The sequence below is a fragment of the Oncorhynchus nerka genome, linkage group LG15, assembly GCF_034236695.1.
Source record: "Oncorhynchus nerka isolate Pitt River linkage group LG15, Oner_Uvic_2.0, whole genome shotgun sequence".
Lineage (NCBI taxonomy): Eukaryota > Metazoa > Chordata > Actinopteri > Salmoniformes > Salmonidae > Oncorhynchus > Oncorhynchus nerka.
In genome coordinates this window covers 48403746-48425518 of record NC_088410.1, presented here as the reverse complement: position 1 = coordinate 48425518, position 21773 = coordinate 48403746, and the positions used below count along the sequence as shown (strand labels likewise).

The 21773-nt window shown below is 43.9% G+C and overlaps 1 protein-coding gene across 4 annotated transcripts in view; it reads right to left on the bottom strand.

The window, feature by feature from the left end:
- LOC115142835 (TOX high mobility group box family member 2) overlaps positions 1-21773 on the bottom strand; it is a 140137-nt gene that overhangs the window by 52288 nt on the left and 66076 nt on the right. For all 4 annotated transcript variants that reach the window (XM_029682608.2, XM_029682610.2, XM_065001652.1 and 1 more), the window contains one exon: positions 17859-17918. In XM_029682608.2, the coding sequence (XP_029538468.1) occupies positions 17859-17918 (60 nt within the window). The remainder of the gene's footprint in view (positions 1-17858; positions 17919-21773) is intronic.

The window sequence follows — 21773 nt, the reverse complement described above, 5'->3', positions numbered from 1 at the left end:
ACACCAAACATGTTTGCTTATTTTTTTCTGGACACTCTTCTGTAAAGCCCAGCTCTGTGGAGTGTACGGCTTAAAGTGGTCCTATGGACAGATACTCCAATCTCCGCTGTGGAACATTGCAGCTCCTTCAGGGTTATATTTGGTCTCTTTGTTGCCTCTGATTAATGCCATCCTTGCCTGGTCCATGAGTTTTGGTGGGCAGCCCCCTCTTGGCATGTTTGTAGTGGTGCCATATTCTTCACATTTCTTATTAATGGATTTAATGCTGGGATGTTCAAAGTGTTGTATATTTTTTTATAACCCAACCCTGATCTGTACTTCTCCACAACTTTGTCCCTGACCTGTTTGGAGAGCTCATTGGTCTTCATAGTGCCGCTTGCTTGGTGGTGCCCCTTGCTTAGTGGTGTTGCAGACTCTGGGGCCCATATACACCTCAGAACAGGTGTATATGTACTGAGATCATGTGACAGATCATGTGACACTTAGATTGCACACAGGTGGACTTTATTTAACTAATTATGTGACTTCTGAAGGTAATTGGTTGCACCAGATTTGATTTAGGGGCTTCATAGCAAAGGGGGTGAATACAAATGCACACACCACTTTTCCGTTATTTATTTTTTACAATTTTTTGAAACAAGTAATTTTTTTCATTTAATTTTTTTCCATCAACTTGGACTATTTTGTGTATGTCCATTACATGAAATACAAATAAAAATACATTTAAATTACAGGTTGTAATGCAACAAAATAGGAAAACAGCCAAGGGGGGTGAATACTTGGGCAAGGCACTGTAGACACACCCTTTGTTTGAATAAAATCAACTAAATGTAGGCTACTGAACTTGTCTGATTCTTTAAGCACTGCGATTAAAAATTAAGACGCAGAAATTACTAAAGAGGGAGCCAGAGATCAATATAGCCTAACCAGAAGTGAAAACTCTGTTCCTGACCCTCCTCCTCCCGCTGACCATTGCTGCTGGTCTTCACATATTCTGCCATTATGCTCCGAAAGTTGCCGGTAAATAGGCTACACCAGTGGTCGGCAACCTTTCCCATTTAGAGTGCCAAGTTATCATACCATTTCTACTGATCTGAGTGCCAGTTATGATTTTCATATGCACATTTCTGTGGAACAGTTTCCTTTAATTAAAAAAAAAATCTTCATATCTCAAAATCAATGTAATGTGCTTAATAAAAAATTATATCTAAATTAAAATGATACAAACCTAAAAGTAACTTCTGTTGCCATTGCCGATATGTAAAAATAGCCTACATAAAGCCAACAAATAAAAACACTGCAGCCTGCAGGTATAAAATATCCCGATAAAAATAAATAACCTATAAATCACATTGGCTACCCGTGGCATGTCTGCAAGAAACATTGCATCAACTATTAACTTGGTCCGGCCCGATTGTGCTAGCAAACTTGCAACATTGTATAAAATGTTCTGGGCCCTAATTTTCCGGTGCCAGTGAGCTCTGCACAGATAGACACAGCTGTGATCTATTTGCGCAAGGGATTTGAAGCAATCAGGTAGAGCTATTTTATAACGTTTACACCGGATCAGAGCATGACATTTTTTTCCTCTTTCATGCTGAGTGGTTATAGAAAGGGAGAGAACTGGAAAGATTTCTCAAATAGCCTAAATTGAGGAACTATTTTCATTCTGGATGTAAAAACAAACGTTTGTTTAACAAACATTAAGAAGCTATACAGTGACGGTCAAGACAATCATTAAAAAAAAGTCTCACAAGTGTATCCTAGGTTGTGCGCTCTGCTCTGCAAGCAATGTGTCCATTCCGACTGTGACAATGGTAAGACTGTAATAATAATATATTGAATGCATTAACAGAAATTACTGTAACAAACCAAACATTAATTTGAAATTATGGGATATTAACAGTAAATCTACTACTGGTGATACTGGTGTGACATCCCTGCGGACTCCGCAATGGATTAGTCCACTGAGACAGGCGTGAAACAGACAGACATACATTTTTTAAAATGTATTTGCAACTGCTCGACTAAAAAAACATTGGTCGACCAACATCCTATCAACCAAACAAACCAGTCGACTAAATGTGGTCAGCCCTATGCAGTCATCCCTTATCTTAAGTATCTTCTATCTTATGTTATATCTTAAGTACAAAGGGGATGTTCATCAACTGTGACCAATACTCTTTGTTTTCTGATTGTAAAAAAAATACTTCTTCCAATCAAATACAAATCCTTTGCTCGGTTAAATGTTTTTCAGTTGCACAAGTGAGAGCTAGTGAATTATATGTGTCACACGTTACATTACTCTGAAGCCTAGTCGGATGCACTTGATGATAAAATGTAAATATCAAGGACGTTCCCAGTTGAATAGTTGCGAGATAAATAATTCATATTCTATTCAGAGTGAGATTGCAGAGCCAAGGTATACTCCAGTTAATGCATTACTCTTCACCCCTTCCCCTTTAAAAGTCAAATCTAAACAATGGCATATGCATGTATGTGTTTGATAGATCATACAGGCCAGTGTCTGTCCTCCTTGTACGGTGACGACTCCAACAAACGCATATCCACGGTCTCTCTAAGTGCTTCTTCTCTCAAGGTTTCCATTCTAATGCACAGTGCCGTATTTTATTACACACAGTACAAGTATGTAGGCTTCACTCTCATAAAGGGGAGGGAGCTTCCTTCTTGATCAATAGTGTTAGCATACCATTTGGGAATATATTTCTGGGTGAATAAGTAGAAAGCATTGCCCACGTCCCAAATGGCATCCTATTGGCACCGGTTGGGCCCTGGTCCAAGGTAGTGCACCATATAGGGAATCGGGTCCCATTTCAGATGCAGACATTCTGTTCCGTCTTAATTAAGTGTAGAGGTCTTCGGAGAGTTCAGCGCAAATTTTAATACACCTTTCATTTAATAGAAACAGATGAACAGACAGTTGGTGTGGGGATGGAATGAGAGGGAATATATCATTGATTGGGAAGCTTTCCAGGTTATTTTTTGTTGGCACCAAGCTAACTTTCCACAACACTGCTTCACTAGCTCGGCTCATCTAATGGGACTTATCTGAACAGGCTTTGTTCAGTTGTCAAGGCCTTCAGTATCACAGATGATATCTAGCAGATGATTTGAAGTCAAAATGACATATATTTGGACAACTCATTTTATGAATACAGTGTCTTATAAACCCATGTGGGCTGGGCATCCTGAAGATGCAAAACATTAAAATAAAAAAATGATATGACCCTCCAGAATGACAATGCCACCAGTCATACTGCTCGTTCTGTGTGTGATTTCCTGCAAGGCAGGAATGTCAGTGTTCTGCCATGGCCAGCGAAGAGCCCAGATCTCAATCCCATTGAGCACGTCTGGGACCTGTTGGATCAGAGGGTGAGGGCTAGGGCCGTTCCCCCTAGAAGTGTCCAGAAACTTACAGGTGCCTTGGTGGAAGAGTGGGGTAACATCTCACAGCAAGAACTGGCAAATATGATGCAGTCCATGAGGAGATGTACTGCAGTACTTAATGCAGCTGGTGGCCACATCAGATACTGACTGTTACTTTTGATTTTGACCCCCCCCCTCCCTTTGTTCAGTTTATGAGACATAAACTGAACAAGTTCCACAGACATGTGACTAACAGAAATTGAATAATGTGTTCCTGAACAAAGGGAGGGGGGGGTCAAAATCAAAAGTAACAGTCAGTATCTGATGTGGCCACCAGCTGCATTAAGTACTGCAGTACATCTCCTCATGGACTGCATCATATTTGCCAGTTCTTGCTGTGAGATGTTACCCCACTCTTCCACCAAGGCACCTGTAAGTTTCTGGACACTTCTAGGGGGAACGGCCCTAGCCCTCACCCTCTGATCCAACAGGTCCCAGACGTGCTCAATGGGATTGAGATCTGGGCTCTTCGCTGGCCATGGCAGAACACTGACATTCCTGCCTTGCAGGAAATCACACACAGAACGAGCAGTATGGCTGGTGGCATTGTCATTCTGGGGGTCATGTCAGGATGAGCCTGAAGGAAGGGTAACACATGAGGGAGGAGGATGTCTTCCCTGTAACGCACAGCGTTGAGATATAGGCCTCGGTGTAACGGTCATTCCTTCGACGATAAACGCGAATCTGGCCATCACCCCCGGTGAGACACAACCGTGAAGTGAAGAGCACCTTTTGCCAGTCCTGTCTGGCCCAGCGACGGTGGGTTTGTGCCCATAGGCGACGTTGTTGCCAGTAATGTCTGGTGAGTACCTGCCTTACAACAGGCCTACAAGCCCTCAGTCCAGTCTCTCTCAGCCTTTGCGGACAGTCTGAGCACTGATGGAGGGATTGTGTGTTCCGGGTGTAACTCGGGCAGTTGTTGTTGCCATCCTGTACCTGTCCCGCAGGTGTGATGTTCGGATGTGCCGATCCTGTGCAGGTGTTGTTACACGTGGTCTGCCACTGCGAGGATGATCAGCTGTCCGTCCTGTCTCCCTGTAGTGCTGTCTTAGGGGTCTCACAGTACGGACATTGCAATGTATTGTCCTGGCCACATCTGCGGTCCTCATGCCTCCTTGCAGCATGCCTAAGGCACATTCACACAGATGAGCAGGGACCCTGGGCATCTTTCTTTTGGTGTTTTTCAGAGACAGTAGAAAGGCCTCTTTAGTGTCCTAAGTTTTCATAACTGTGACCTTAATTACCTACCGTCTGTAAGCTGTTAGTGTCTTAACGACCGTTCCACGGGTGCATGTTCATGAATTGTTTATGGTTCATTGAACAAGCATGGGAAACAGTGTTTAAACCCTTTACAATGAAGATCTGTGAAGTTATTTGGATTTTTACGAATTATCTTTGAAAGACAGGGTCCTGAAAAAGGGCCGTTTTTTTTTGCTGAGTTTACATTTTATTTTTTACAAACTTGTGGTAATACATACGGTGCATTCAAAAGTATTCAGACCCCTTGACTTTTTACACATTTTATTATGTCACAGACTTATTTTTAAATGGATAAAAAAAAAATCTTTATCAATCTACACACAATAACTCATAATGACTAAGCAAAAAAAAGACTGAAATATCACTTTTGCATAAGTAAGTATTCAGACCCTTTACTCAGTACTTTGTTAAAGCACCTTTGGCAGCAATTACAGCCTCGCGTTTTCATGGGTATGACGCTACAAGCTTGGCACACCAGTATTTGGGGAGTTTCTCCATTTCTTCTCTGCAGATCCTCTCAAGCGCTGTCAGGTTGGATGGGGAGTGTCGCTGCACAGCTGTTTTCAGGAGCTCTCCAGAGATGTTTGATCGGGCTCTGGCTTGCTGGGACATTAAGATGCTTGCGTTGTCCTGGCTGTGTCCTTAGGGTCATTGTCCTGCTGGAAGGCGAACCTTCACCCTAGTCTGAGGTCCTGAGCGCTCCGGAGCAGGTTTTCATCAAGGATCTCTCTGTACTTTGCTCCGTTTATCTTTCCCTCGATCCTGACTAGTCCCTGCCGCTGAAAAACATCCTCACTGCATGATGCTGCCACTATCATGCTTCACCATAGGGATGGTGCCAGGTTTCCTCCAGACATGACGCTTGGCATTCAGACCAAAGAGTTCAATCTTGTTTTCTTCAAACCAGAGAACTCCAAGAGGGCTGTCATGTGCCTTTTCCTGAGGAGTGGCTTCCATCTGGCCACTCTACAATAAAGGCCTGATTGATGGAGTGCTGCAGAGATGGTTGTCCTTCTGGAAGGTTCTCCCATCTCCATCAAAGGAACTCGGAATCTCTATCAGAGTGACCATCTGGTTGTTGGTCACCTCCCTGACCAAGGTCCTTCTCCACCGATTGCTCAGTTTGGCAGACAGCCAGCTCTAGGAAGAGTCTTGGTGGTTCCAAACTTCTTCCATTTAAGAATGACGGTGGACCTTAAATGTTGCAGAAATGTTTTGGTACCGTTCCCCAGATCTGTGCCTCGACACAATCCTGTCTCTGAGATCTACAGACAATTTCTTCAACATCATGGTTGGATTTTTACTCTGACATGCACTGTCAACTGTGGGACCTTAGATAGACAGGTGTGTTTCTTTTCCAAATCACGTCCAATCAATAGAATTTAGCACAGGATGGACTCCAATCAAGTTGTAGAAACATCTCAAAGATGATCAATGGAAACAGGATGCACCTGAGCTCAATTTCGAGTCTCATAGCAAAGGGTCTGAATACTTATGTATACTTATGTTTCGTTCCAGTACTCTGCTGCCTGTGACTGGAACGAATTGCAAAAATCGCTGAAGTTGGAGACTTTTATCTCCCTCACCAACTTCAAACATCAGCTATCTGAGCAGCTAGCCGATTGCTGCAAATAGCCCACCCATTTTCACCTACCTCATCCCCATACTGTTTTTATTTATTTACTTTTCTGCTCTTTTGCACACCAATATCTCTACCTGTACATGACCATCTGATCATTTATCACTCCAGTGTTAATCTGCAAAATTGTAATTATTCGCCTACCTCATGCCTTTTGCACACATTGTATATAGACTCCCCCCTTTTTTTCTACTGTGTTATTGACTTGTTAATTGTTTACTCCATGTGTAACTCTGTGTTGTCTGTTCACACTGCTCTGCTTTATCTTGGCCAGGTCGCAGTTGCAAATGAGAACTTGTTCTCAACTAGCCTACCTGGTTAAATAAAGGTGAAATAAAAATAAAAATAAAAAGGTATTTTTGTTGTTATTTTTTAATACATTTGCAAACATTTCAAAAACCTGTTTTTGCTTTTTCATTATTGGTCATTGTGTGTAGAGTGATGAGGGGAAAAAAAAAACCCGTTTATTACATTTTAGAATAATGCCGTAACGTAACAAAATGTGGAAAGAGTGAAGGGGTCTGAATACTTTCCGAATGCACTGTATATGCAAAGGAATGAAGGAAAGAAACTTGAATCATAATGTAGTATATAATATGTCACTTATCAGACGGCGTAATCCAAAGCGACTTGTAATAGTCTTCGTATGGGTGGTACCAGCAGAATTGTAACCCACAAACTTGATGTTGCTAGTGTCATGCTCTAACCAACTGAGCCCCACATCAAGTCTGTATCATACACAATAAATGTATTATCACGGACACAAATTAAAGATTATGAGTTGATGAGTTGATTGTTGATATGTTATATGTTGTCGTCATTTTACTTGACAATTGGTTTTGATTCAAGTTTATTGTGAAAAACTGCTACAGTAAGTGGGGATGCGGCTTACTGTACATATGGTTTTGTTTCAAAATGGACATATCAATTGCAGATATTTCCTTCTGGGGGGGGGGCAAACCCCCCAAAACCCATTTAAATTCAGCCATTTCCATCAGTATATACCCTCTATCTGTTCTTATATACACCTCGCTAACTAGATCAGTCAGTGGAAAAGAAAACTATGTCAAGGCAGCGCCTCCACTCACGACACAGTTTGAGAGGAGACTTTCGACTTCCCAACTCAGCGATTCAGCTGAGGGCCTGACCGACAGCACAGGGGGTTTGGGGCGTTGGGGTGGGGTGATGATGATGATAGATCTGCCTCACCACTAATGTGCACTTATCTGCCTATTGGAAGAGGTTTGTCAAATTGTGATTTATGCTTACACCCCACACCCACCCTCTTCCCCTTTCCACACCACCCAGAGTGCAGAAAACAAAGTCATAGTTATCTCTCGCTTCCATACGGCCTGTTTTTCAAGAAAAGAAAGGAGGAGGGAAGGGAGGGTTATCTTGGGGAAGAATTTGGGTGCCTCATCCGTTTTCGTTCATGCTGACATTCCCCTCATAGAAAGCTTACGCCTCGCAAATGATGCCATGGACAAGAGTAGAGGGGGTTACATCACCCCTGTTGACTTTAGAGGGTGGTCTGTTCCATGTGCAGATATTGGGAAAAATTATGAGAAAATAATGTACCCGACAATATACTGTATGACGATATGGAACCGTCCTTCTCCACGACTGGGTGATGTCATGCTTTGCATTTTGGAAACTCAACAGCATCACCGTGAGCTAAGAAGTCCATGTGTGTCCTGTTTATTTAGACAGCTCAAACCGTGGACAACCCTCTCCCCTATGTTTGTTTCTCTCTCTCTGTTTATCTGTCCCTCTCTCCCAGCCATAATACAGGCTTTAATTAAAGCCATCAGCTGTGTTCTTTTGCTACAATATCATGTCAAGGATATCAACACACCACAAAGAGCCTCCTCAGAATAACAGAGTGAGCCCGGCCCAGGTTACTCTCTCTCTCTCTCTCTCTCTCCCTCTCCATCCCTCTCTCTCCCTCTCCATCCCTCTCTCTCCCTCTCTCTCTCTCCCTCTCCATCCCATCCCTCTCTCCCTCTCTCTCCCTCTCCATCCCTCTCTCTCCCTCTCCATCTCTCTCTCTCCCTCTCCATCTCTCTCTCCCTCTCTTTCTCTCCCTCTCCATCTCTCTCTCTCCCATCCCTCTCTCTCTCTCTCTCCATCTCTCTCTCTCCCATCCCTCTCTCTCCCTCTCCATCTCTCTCTCTCCCTCTCCATCCCATCCCTCTCTCTCTCTCCCTCTCCATCTCTCTCTCTCCATCCCATCCCTCTCTCTCTTTCTCCATCCCTCTCCATCTCTCCCTCTCCATCCCTCTCTCTCCCTCTCCATCTCTCCCTCTCCATCCCATCGATCTCTCTCCCTCTCCATCTCTCTCTCTCCAAACAGACTAGCTGCATTATTTACCCGTCACTCTGTTACTATTTGGACATTTGCGGAATCTGAAACCGTGGATCTAAGTTTCTGTCTGAGGAGGAAAGTGAGGCATCGCTCCAGCCCCAACACAGTGTCATGGGCTCATCTAGGAAATAATAGCCACAAAAAATATCTAGTAGCTACAATGCTGGCTATGGCTATTTCAGATATGACAATGCCCCGCAATGCTAACAAGGCCTAAAGAATGAAAGGCGATGACAGATAGAAAATGACAAAATGTCCCTTTTTCTTAAGCACAGATACGGTCCATTTCATCCTAGTGAAATGAGTTGATTACTAAACAACCGTGCTAATTGCAATCGTTTATTTATTTTATGTCTCTTCCCTTCCTCTCGTCTCTCCCCTCTTTCCCTCTCACATCTCCCCCTCCTCCCTCTGTCTCCCAGCTTCTCACTCCTCACTCCTCGTCCAAGGTCATGAGGTCATAGTCATCTGATCATATGTCCGTTGCGATTAGAATCAGGCCTTTTGTGCCATGTCATATTTCATTATGCACAGGACTCATCTCCTGGGTCGTGGGGTCACTCTGATTTGATTGGCTGACAGAAATGATATAATTTGCATTTAACCCTAGGCGGTATGAGTTCGGAATGGCGTACTAATGCATTTGGCAAAGATAGAAGGCTGCCCCGGGAGTGACTAATTTGAAGTGGCACAACAACAGAGGAGTTAGGGGGGCTGAGCTATTGCACAACATGCTGGGGTTACATGGAGTGAGGTTTATTCAATAATAAACAACACAAAGAACTCTCTCCGTGTCTCTTTCTCCTTCTCTCTGGTTGTCTCTCTCTACTTCTCTCTCCCTTCTTCTAATGACACTTTGATTTGACTGGAAGAGGATGCTCGGAGAGGTTGGGGCTATCCCATCACTAACAGGTCATTATTGCTGTACACTGGAGTGGAACAAAACGTTGTTCAAACGTTCCCAGACGAAACGCAGAGAAGACTGGGCAGAGAGGAGACACTGCAGACAATGGAATGGGATTAATGAACATGGACAAATAAAGAACAAATAAAGTTGGATGAATTTGAATTGGAGAATGATGGGGGCAGATGTTAGCCTAGCTAGCAGAAATAGATTCTAGATTTAATAAGCGTTCGCTATTGTATTCTTAGCTCAGACTTGATGCAGTGGACAGAGAGTTCAGTTAATTCGCTCACCCCTCCGATATTGATTGTGTGCAGATGCTTCGCAGTGTGAACTGTGTAAGCTCAAACACGATCTTCGCTAATGCAATCATAAAAATGCTACGAAAACAAATGAGCAGATACAGAAACAAAGCTCAGGTTTTGAAGAGTCAATTAGAGAGAGATTGTGACACACGTTCTGATACTGACGTGGGTGACAGGCATGGGGGAAGGGGTCAAAGAAAGGCAAGGAGGGAGGGAGGGAGGGAGGGGATATGATTTCAACATTTCAAATGAAGACCTTAATCAAACTTATTGCCTGACAGGAGGCATTCAGCATTATAAAGTCAAATTTGGCACACATATTATTTCTGCAGTATCCCCCTTGTCGCTTCTTATAGAGAGCAGCCATCTCCCTCCAGAGGAGGAATCTTTTTTACTTTATTCATTGGTTGCCCTGTCTCTTCTGATAGGCTTAACAGGGCTACTGCTGCTGTATAGTCGATGGAAGTGTCCCAAATGCCACCCTATCCCTGATACAGTGCATTACATTTGACCAGAGCCCTTTGGGCCATGGACAAAAGTAGTGCACTATGTAGTGAATAGGATGCTAATTGGGACGCAGGCGACGAGTTCCGTGCACCGTGCATCACGATAAACAAATCCAATGACATCAGCTCTTTTATATGGATTTCTATTTTATAATTTCACTATTTTTTCAACACTGTTTTCACATTGAAGGTCAACGCTGCTGCGGTGCGAAAACAATGACGCCACTGTTTCTGATTCTGACTGACAAAGCCTAATTGTGCTGTTGTCGTGTTTTTTTATGTCTGGCGAATAAAAAACACACAGAAAAGACAGTTGGTGGATCTTTAGTCATTTATAGACAATTGTGGAAACAGACAATGAGGACGCTGACAGGACAGTCGTGTGGACACACAAATGTGTATTACACTGGTGATTGTTAGGAGTGTGTGTGTGTGTGTGTGTGTGTGTGTGTGCGCGCGCGTGTGTGTGCGTGTGTGTGTGTGCGCATGTGTGTGCAAATGCGCATGCAAACATGACTTTGCATGTGGACAATCGCTATGTGTGTGTGTGTGTGTGTGTGTGTGTGTGTGTTTGTGTGTGTGCATGAGTGTGTGTACAGTACTTGCACATATGCATGCAAGTCACAACAATAGCGAGCATTTCCACCATGGTATCACTGGGTTCTTAAGTGTCTCCCAGTCTTACAGGCCTGGAGTCAATAGTCAATGTGGCTGTGCATTGGTGATGGGCACATCTGCTGAAAACGGGTGCAAACGTCTGGGGTTTCGATCCATGGTGCCATTGTTTTTCCAAGATGCAGAGGGAGGGGACAGCTCTCCACCGTGAATGAGCCACTTATTCCTCAGCCACGATTGTACACACACTCTATGGCCGCGTCTCAATTGGCACCCTATTCCCTAAATAGTGCACTACTATTGACCAAGGCCCATAGGGAATAGGGTGCCATTTGGGATGAAGACTCCACGGCCATAACAGACCCCTTCATAACTCCGTTCAAGGTTTGGATGTATTTACCTGCTTTGAGCTAATATGACACTAGCTGTGAATCTAATGTGATGCTGTCAGTGTAAAAGTCTCACTAAAGTGAAACTAGTAGTTATTAATCAAAACTATGAACATAATTAAGAACATTCTATGACCCCAAACAGTAAATAGAAATCTATCATCGCATAGGGTGGAAAATATTATCTGATGCAATCCTGAATGACTGGCTCCTTATCAACAACTGGGTTGCATCCAAAATGGCACCCTATTCCCTCCCTATTCCCTATGGGTCCTGGTCAAAAGTAGTGCACTTGGGAACAGGGTGCCATTTGGGACTAAGCCTGGTTTTCTGAAAGTCCTACAAAAACACATTAAGGCTGCCATTAGATTAATTTGATCACCTAACGGCAACATGGAAAATTGACATCTCGGCACGGCAAAGGGCCCTTACACAAATATACAGCTGTGCATTTATTTGCAGTCCTGTGTCAGTAAACTATTTCAAACAGAAGGCTTTTAATGGGTGAAAAAGGGAGACATTTTCCAAATCACTCGACAAAAAAAAAAAAGGCCACGATGAGGGAGAGAGAGAAAGAGAGAGAGGGGGAGCTTTTTGTTGCAGCAACAAATATGCCTGCACATCTTTTTAGCTTTGTCTCCCACCCCTGCTTCGTCAGCGAACGGCCACAGAAATATTTTGGCAGCCTGCTCTTTGTTTTCATTTTCACAAAAGATGGAGGGAGCGAGAGAGAGAGGTGGAGGGGTAGTGGTGGTGGTGGAGGGGGTGGTTGAGCGCAGTAGGGGAGAGGAGAGGAGGGGAGAGGAGGGTAGGAGATGGGAGTGGAGAGAGAGAGGTAGAGGGGGTAGAGGAGGAGAAGAGGATGGGGGAGGGCAGGGTTTTCAGTCTGCCACTCTCAGTCCCAGACCCAATCTAAACAGCGAGAGGAAGCTGTAAATCAAACTAATGCGACGGCCTGGTAATTCCTAGCAGCAGGGCCGGGGCGGTGGGCACAGACGAGGATCCCCAAATGGCGGGAGTTTACAAAACTGTGGCGGCACCGGCTTTAATCAGCGACAACGATCCAATGATACCGTCTCCCCCAATCAGAGCATTTCCTGTCAGTCACACACGACCGATTTTGACCAATCAGGCGCGCAGACAGGAGATTGGGTTGCGGCCAACCAGCGAATTACCGATCTCATTTAGAAAAATGAGGAAAATGAACTTGAGCTCCTATAATTCTAGGGTTGTATCCCAAATGGCAGCCTATTCCCTATATAGTGCACTAATTTTGACCAGAGACTTATGTGCTGTGGTCAAATGTAGTGCACTATAATGTGAATACGGTGCCAGGAATGTGACATCATAATCAGAGTGAGCACAAAGTCTACAATGTGTCATTAGATACATGTGCAGAGATAAAAAAAAAACGAGTGGATAGCTGTTGAAGGCTGTAAGGCATGATGGGTGTGTCTCCAATACCTAAGCGGATGGTTTTCGATTACAATCACTGTGAATTTATTTTTTCTTTATGAAAAACACGATTCTGAAACCTATACTATGCCAAAGCCGAACAACACAAAACATGGAATGCGCCAAAAAAAGTGAAACTATTTTCAACTTGTAAAAAAAGAAAACAGGCAGCCCCAACTTGAAATTAGACATTGCCAGAGGCTGCCTTTCGTCAACAGAAACCAACGGGGGGGGGGGGGGGGTACTGTAATTGTAATTTACTACAGTGAGTCAGAGAAAATGCACTTCACTTCATCATCAGGCCTTTCAAACGGGCCATCCAAATCATGATCCATAAGGCTTTTTTATTTGATGCTGCTAATGCCCAGACACAGCACCGCATACAGGCAGGCGAAGCCAAGCCGAGGAACGCGGTAGTGCCGTAGTGTTAGAGCGGAATGACTGGCGAAGGTACACTCGCTCTGCATGTAGAACCAGCGGACCACTTGGCAGCCGTGGCGCTACAACAGGGCCAATCAATAAAACCTTGTTACACTAATTGCGAGATTATAATCTCCGCTAGCTACTTCGGCTGCATGTCCAAACAGTCCCTCCATTAAGGTAATTATTCCTGCTACTCCCTCCCTCTCTCTCCCACCGATTTCCCCAAATGTCTATTATGCTAAACAAATATTTAAATCATGGTGGAAATGCATAAAAAGGGAATTTACTGTAGTTAAGGTCATATGGAGGATGACAGTGTCTTTAAAAAAATAAAATAAACGCCCACTCAAGGGGTTAGACAGTTGTACTAAGCCCATGAGGCATTTGTAAGTGATGTTTTCAAGAATCAGTGGCTATATAATATATATCAAGAATTCAATTGACTATCATAAATGGCTGGAAATAGAACAGTGGGCCTTTAACACAGAATTAATACATACAACATATCTTCATATTGTTCTACCTCAGTTCAGTTCAGCGCAAGAGTTTTCAACTCGAGTCTACTGAGGGAGAGAGGGACAGAGGAGAGAGAGAGAGAGAGAGAGAGAGAGAGAGAGAGAGAGAGAGAGAGAGAGAGAGAAAGCACTCCCTGGGCCTTCCAGGAGCAAGCTACAATAGAAAAGTCAAGCTCACAGGCATTTAGTCCAGTCTAGAGGAATAGCTGGGGAGGGTTTTCATGTCAGGGCTAAGTCCCAAATGACACCCTATTCCCTATGTAGCGCACTACGTTTTAACCAGAACTCTATGGGTCAAAAGTTGTGCACTATATAGGGAATGGCGTGCCATTTGGGATGCAGGTCATGTTCCCTGCTTGGTGCCGTATCGATCCGGTGCTAGGAGAGAGCGGAGTAAAGGGACACTCTCTGCTGGTTACTCTATTGTACACTGTTGCCACGACGATCGCGAGTGACCCTGGGCAGACAAAGGGCTAGTTGAGGCCGGGCCAGAGGCCTGACCTTGTCTTTTAATCAGCCCTGTTTCGACTGTCGCCAGAGAGAGAGCGAGAAAAGAGAGAAGAGAGAGAGGGGAAAGAAAGAGGCAGGTGGCGAGAGAGAGGAGAAGAGGGAGGGAAAACATCTAGGGAGAGATAGATGGAGACAGAGAGAGCTAACTGGGGAGAGATAGACGGAGACAGAGAGAGCTAACTAGGGAGAGATAGGTAAAAGGTGATACAGGGGAAGTATATAGAGAGAAAGGACAAGTCGAAGAGTGGGAAAGAGATAACTAGGGAGAGATGGAGGCAGAGCGCAAGGAGAGAGAAAGCTAACTGGGGAAAGATAAAATGAGATAGGGAGGGAGGGAGGGAGAGCAAGAGAAAAAGAGAAGACAGAAATAAATAAGGGCCAATAGCAAGATAAGTTGGAGTGAAATAGAGAAATAGAGAGAGAGAGCTATAGAGAAGTCAAATGTCTACTGTTTACTGATGTTCCTAGTCCTTCTGTCCCCAACCAAGGAGGGCACACAACAGTTTCTAGCACCTAGATCTTCCGCATAGATTCTGTCGGACCTGGGCCCTGACAGTAAATCTCAATAAGACAAAAATAATGGTGTTCCAAAAACAAATCCAGTTGCCAGGACCACAAATACAAATTCTATCTAGACACCATTGTCTTAGAGCACACAAAAAGCTATACGTACCTCGGCCTGAACATCAGCGCCACAGGTAACTTCCACAAAGCTGTGAACGACCTGAGAGACAAGGCAAGAAGGGCCTTCTGCGCCATCAAAAGGACCATAAAATTCGACATACCAATTAGGATCTGGCTAAAGATACATGAATCAGTTATAGAACCCATTTCCCTGTATGGTTGTAAGGGCTGGGGTCCGCTCACCAACCAAGAATTCACAAAATGGGAAAAACACAAAATTGAGATTCTGCATGCAGAATTCTGCAAAAATATCCTCTGTGTACAACGTAAAACACCAAACAATGCATGCAGACTAGAATTAGGCCGATACCGCTAATGATCAAAATCCAGAAAAGAGCTGTTGAATTTTACAACCACCTAAAAGGAAGCGATTCCCAAACCTTCCATAACAAAGCCATCACCTACAGAGAGATTAACCTGGAGAAGAGTCCCCTAAGCAAGCTGGTCCTGGGGCGCTGTTCACAAACAGTGAACTGTAACAAAATGAAACCCAACCAAATCATGAGAAAACAAAAAGATAATTACTTTCAAAAAGAGAATTACTTTAACAAAACAGAGCAAACTAGAATGCTATTTGGCCTTAAACAGAGAGTACACCGTGGCAGAATACCTGACCACTGTGACTGAACCAAAAGGAAAGCTTTCACTATGTACAGACTCAGTGAGCATAGCCTTGCTATTGAGAGAGGCTGCCGTAGGCAGACCTGGTTCTCAAGAGAAGACGGGCTATGTGCACACTGCCCACAAAATGAGGTGGAAACCGAGTTGCACTTCCTAACCTCCTACCAAATGTATGACCATTTTAGAGACACATATTTCCCTCAGATTACACAGACCCACAAAGAATTTGAAAATAAATCCAATTTTGATAAACTCCCATACCACAGTGTGTCATCAGAGCAGCAAGATGTGTGACCTGTTGCCACAAGAAAAGGGCAACCAGTGAAGAACAAACACCATTGTAAATACAACCCATATTTATGTTTATTTATTTTCCCTTTAACTATTTGCACATCATTACAACACTGTATACAGGCATACGATGACATTTAAAATGTCTCTATTCCTTTGCAACTTTTGCGAGTGTAATGTTTATTGTTCATTTTTTGATTGTTTATTTCACTTTAGTTTATTATCTATTTCACTTGCTTAGGCAATGTAAATATATGTTTTCCATGTCAATAAAGTCCATTGAACTGAGAGAGAGAGAGAGAGAGAGAGAGAGATCTAACCGGGAGAGCGATAGCTATATAGTGAGAGTGAAAGAGCTATGCTCTCAGCTAACTGGGGTCAGGTCTATGCGCATGGGAACAGTGGACATGACAGAAGATCTGACCCCATTTCTTTATGACTCATCACAGTGATCGAACTGAAACCACCACCATAGATAGTGGAGATTACCGTGCCCGATTAGCCGAAGATACACAGGCATTACAGCGAGATGATCTAGGCAGTTTCATGCAGTTTGGAGGCGTCGGTTCTCCCCCCCCCCCCCACCAGAACCACTGACCCAAATGCATTTTAATATAGTAAAAAGAATAAAGGGTAAAAGAACATACCAGTAAAAGGAAATGCAACAGACAGATGATAGAGAAGTTGAAGCCAGGAGAGGATATCAAAGTACAGTGTGAAGAGAGGCAGAAACTGCCTCTCCAATAGAAATCCCCGGTCACGCTTGTAGGTGACGTGATGGCGGCGTTGGCTAGCTAACCACATGTGCAGAAACACATCATCGGGTCTAACTGTCGTCTCGCGACTAACTGCGTATGTGCAGGTCGTCAAATCGAAGGCACTCCGTTGATATAAAGTTGTTTTGGATGAAAATGAAAACGTGTCAGTTTGTCACATTCACGAGGTTGGAGTAATAACATGTGAATACCCCCCCCTTTGTTGTTAACTTTCTCGAAATCTAAAGGCACAACCTAGATTTGAGCCAATGTCTTAAGTAGTTGAACTTCTCTCATTGACATCTCAGACCCCAAACCCCAGCCCGGTCTGCTTGGTCTGTTTTACAAGCGTCCCCAGACGTTTCACAATGTTGTGCCTCTGAGTTTAGAAACTCTGTGTGGATATGTTCTATATGTTGTGTTTCTAGGGTATGACCATCTCTATAAGTTAGAACAACAGTGCAGCGTGATCTGATAGAGATATTCTTGGCCCACTCAAGTGATTGCAATTGACAAGGACAAGTGCCTCTCCCTGCTTTGTATGGCAGTGAGGCTTACAACGAAATTCAACAAATCTCCCAGCTCAAACGCAACACCCATGTGTTTTAGCCCAGCTGCGGTCCAATGCACTATAGTACAGAGCATACGCTGATGCATTCAGTCCTGTGTTCTCAAGAATCTCATTGGATTCATTTATGTAGGACCCCCTTTCACAAATACAGTCCTCAATGTCCCCAGCACTACTGGTTTGGTTTTCTTCTAATCGGGAACTGATTCAGACCTTGAACACTTTCGGGCCAATTCAGAGTTGAGATAAGCGCGTGCAACTCAAGACTTTGGCGTGAATCAATACATTTATGTTAATGGGAGACAATGTGAGAATATGAGTTAAGCGTGATGATCTCAAGTCTAATTATTACCCAATGTGAGTGGAATCTCTGTCCATTTAATGACAATCGATTAATGAACTACCAGGTATGGATCAGAAAAACCAGCAAATGCCCTGTACTTTGAGGCTGTGATTTGAATAACCCTGAACGTAGAATAGTAGCTTTAGTTTCAGTCCACCGTGAGACCTTATCAAATCCGAGGCATGTCTGGTCATTTTCTAGTCCAGACATATAAAAAAAGAGGAAGCAGGTGGTTCATCAACAAAAAGAAAATGCCAACTCACCTGATTTGGGGAGAGAAACTCCTGGTTATTTTCATTCATGTACATGTTGTCACCATCAAACTGTAAGGGAAAAACAGAGAAACAGAGTGGGATAGAAATCAGTCAGTTCATAGAAAATCACAGAAACCATTTTGAACGAGTCAAATTTCTCCATAGTAGTCACCTTTAAACCACACTGGCTCAGTGGCTCTCGTGGATGTCAGTAATTACAGTTCATTAGAGCCCCATATAATTAGACCAGTCAGACTAGTGAAACTCACACTGCTCCGCTTGCCTGCAGCAACCCCAGTGTGTGTGTGTGTGTGTGTATGTGTGTGTGTGTGTGTGTGTGTGTGCGCGCGTGCTTGTGTCTGTGTGTGTATGTGTGTGATAAAGTGTATGTGTGTGTGCGAGCCTCAGTCCGTGTGTGTGTCAGACTCGGCTGTGACTTGGGCTGCCTTGTGTGTCACGCGAGGTGTTGATGAGGACGCCGGAGAGCTAATCACACCAGCACAAACACAACACAACACAAAACGGCAGTCAGGGCCCTACGGAGGCCAAGAAGGCACAACGGCCCTTTAGCACTTTCACACTCCGACAGAGAGAAGAAAAAAAAGACCGCCAGAGAGAAGCCTCCATCGGGCCAGGGCCGGGTGGGCGAACAACAGCTTGCCCCTGAGCAAAGGGGGATGGCGGTTGATTAGTGTGGTGGGTGGGGGAGGGCGTGAGAGGGGCAAGGGGGGTTAGTGGAGGCCAATGGTGGCCGTTCTCGCTGTAGCGGTGATTAACACTCGGGTCACAGCCAGAGGTCGCGGCTTGGAATGCTTCACACTTCACAGAGGCCTCTCTGTTCTGTCTGCCACTAGTTGGCACTCGGCTTTTATGAGAAAGCAAACCACACGAGGGGAAGTCAGCCAAAAGGGCCTGTAGAGCTGCCACGGCTGTACAGTAAGGTCATTACATTCTGGTGGAGCAGTGCTGTAGCGTAGATCTACACTGTTTTCAAACTGCGAAGAGATATAGGCTAAACAATGGAAGCTACTGTATAATGTAGAGGCTGAAAAACCACAGGCCAGTCCATGAGGATATTAGCCAAAGTTAAGCCTTTGAACCTGTAGAACTGATTCCAAAGTGGAGAGATGTAACAAACCATTCTTTAGTAATATAAACTGATATACTGACAGTAGGGGTGGGAAATATGTGCAATAGGCTTTACAGTACATGTATTCCAATGTCGTTCCATTTGACGTGCTGTCAAACCCACCATTGCTACCGTACGAGGCTAGATGACGGCAATAACTAACTCCCTACTTCTCATCACTCTCATATTCATCCTTTAGATAGACTCGATGCTTTCAGCATAATGAGTTCTCCTTGAGGGAACCATTAGTCTGTGGGCCACAATCATTGGATGATGGTTACACACTGCAAGTAAAATTAAATCAATTTCTTCAATTACATCGGTAAGAAGGGAGAAAAGGCCATGAGTGCTTCTGAGTTCTCAATCAGGAAATGAATGGAGAGCAAGGGTAGCAATGAGTAGTTATTGGTGTTTTCACACATGACATGGGTCCTCTCAGAGCAACTGGAGATGGTTTGTGATATTTATATACAGTGCATTCGGAAAGTATTCAGACCCCATCCCTTTTTCCACATTTTGTTACGTTACAGCCTTATTCTAAAATGGATTAAATCCTTTTTCCCCCTCATCAATCTACACACAATACCCCATAATGACAAAGCACTTATTTTTTTATGTTTGCTAATTTACCAAAATAATAACCTGAAATACCTTATTTACATTAGTATACAGACCCTTTGCTATGAGACTCGAAATTGAGCTCAGTTTTATCCTGTTTCTATTGACCATCATTGAGATGTTTCTACAACTTGATTGGAGCCCACCTGTGGTAAATTCAATTTATTGGACATGATTTGGAAAGGCACACACCTGTCTATATAAGGTCCTAATGTTGACAGTATTGTCTCGAGGCACAGATCTGGGGAAAGGTATGTCTGCAGCATTGAAGGTCCCCAAGAACACAGTGGCCTCCATCATTCTTAGATGTAAGAAGTTTGGAACCACCAACACTCTCCCTAGAGCTGGCTAGCCGGCCAAACTGAGCAATCAGGGGAGAAGGGCCTTGGTCAGGGAGGTGACCAAGAACCCAATGGGCACTCTGACAGAGATCCTCTGTGGAGATGAGAGAACCTGGGAGATGGGAGAACCTTCCAGAAGGACAACCATCTCTTAGCACTCCACCAATCAAGCCTTTATGGTAGAGTGGGCAGACGGAAGCCACACCTCAGTAAAAGGCACATGACAGCTCGCTTGGAGTTTGCAAAAGGCACCTAAAGACTCTCAGACCATGAGAAACAAAATTCTCTGGTCTGATGAAACCAGTCAGAATCGAGGGAAAGATGAATGGAGCAAAGTACAGAGAGACTCTTGATGAAAACCTTCTCCAGAGCGCTCAGGACCTCAGAATGGGGTGAAGGTTCACCTTCCAACAGGACAACGACCCGAAGCACACAGACAAAACAACGCAGGAGTGGCTTCGGGACAAGTCTCTGAGTGTCCTTGAGTGGCCCAGCCAGAGCATGGACTCTGGCTTGACCTGATAATAGCTGTGCAGCGACACTCCCCATCCAACCTGACAGAGCCTGAGAGGATCTGCAGAGAAGAATGGGAGAAACTCTCCAAATACAGGTGTGTCATGCTTGTAGCGTCATACGCAAGAAGACTCGAGGCTGTAATCACTGGAAAATGTGATATCAGTTTTTTATTTGTTATAAAAATTAAAAATAAATGGAATTTTTAACGTAACAAAATGTAACGTAACAAAATGTGTAAAAATTATGTCATCACGAGTCTAACAATGCATTATAGCCACATCACAATGAATTATACCTGGATGTTTTTTAGTTACTTTTTATCTATATACACAGGAAGTTTACATACACCTAAGCCAAATACAGTAAACTCCGTTTTTCACAATTCCTGACATTTAATCCAAGTAAAAATTCCCTGTCTAAGGTCAGTTAGGATCACCACTTTATTTGAAGTCTGTGAAATGTCAGATTAATAGTAGAGAGAATTATTTATTTCAGCTTTTATTTCTTTCATCACATCCCCAGTGGGTCAGAAATTTACATGCACTCAATTAGTATTTGGTAGCATTGCCTTTCAATTGCTTAACTTGGGTTAAATGTTTTGGGTAGCCTTCCACAAGCTTCCCACAATAAGTTGGGTAAATTTGGGCCCATTCCTCCTGACAGAGCTGGTGTAACTGAGTCAGGTTTGTAGGTCTCCTTGCTCGCACACGCTTTTCAGTTCTGCCCACACATTTTCTATAGGATTGAGGTCAGGGCTTTGTGATGGCCACTCAAATACCTTGACTTTGTTGTCCTTAAGGCATTTTGCCACAACTTTAGAAGTATGCTTGGGGTCATTGTCCATTTGGAAGACCCATTTGCGACCAAGCTTTAACTTCCTGACTGATGTCTTGAGATGTTGCTTCAATATATCCACATTATTTTCCTGCCTCATGATGCCATCTATTTTGTGAAGTGCACCAGTCCATCCTGCAGCAAAGCACCCCCACAACATGAAGCTGCCACCCCCGTTCTTCACGGTTGGGATGGTGTTCTTCGGCTTGCAAGCCTCCCCCTCTTTCCTCCAAACATAACGGTCGTCATTATGGCCAAACAGTTCTATTTGTGTTTCGTCAGACCAGAGGACATTTCTCCAAAAAATGCGATCCTTGTCCCCATGTGCATTTGCAAACCGTAGTCTGGCTCTTTTATGGCGATTTTGGAGCAGTGGCTTCTTCCTTGCTGAGCGGCCTTTCAGGTTATGTTGATATAGGACTCGTTTTACTGTTGATATCGATACTTTGTACTTGTTTCCTCCAGCATCTTCACAAGGTCTGCTGT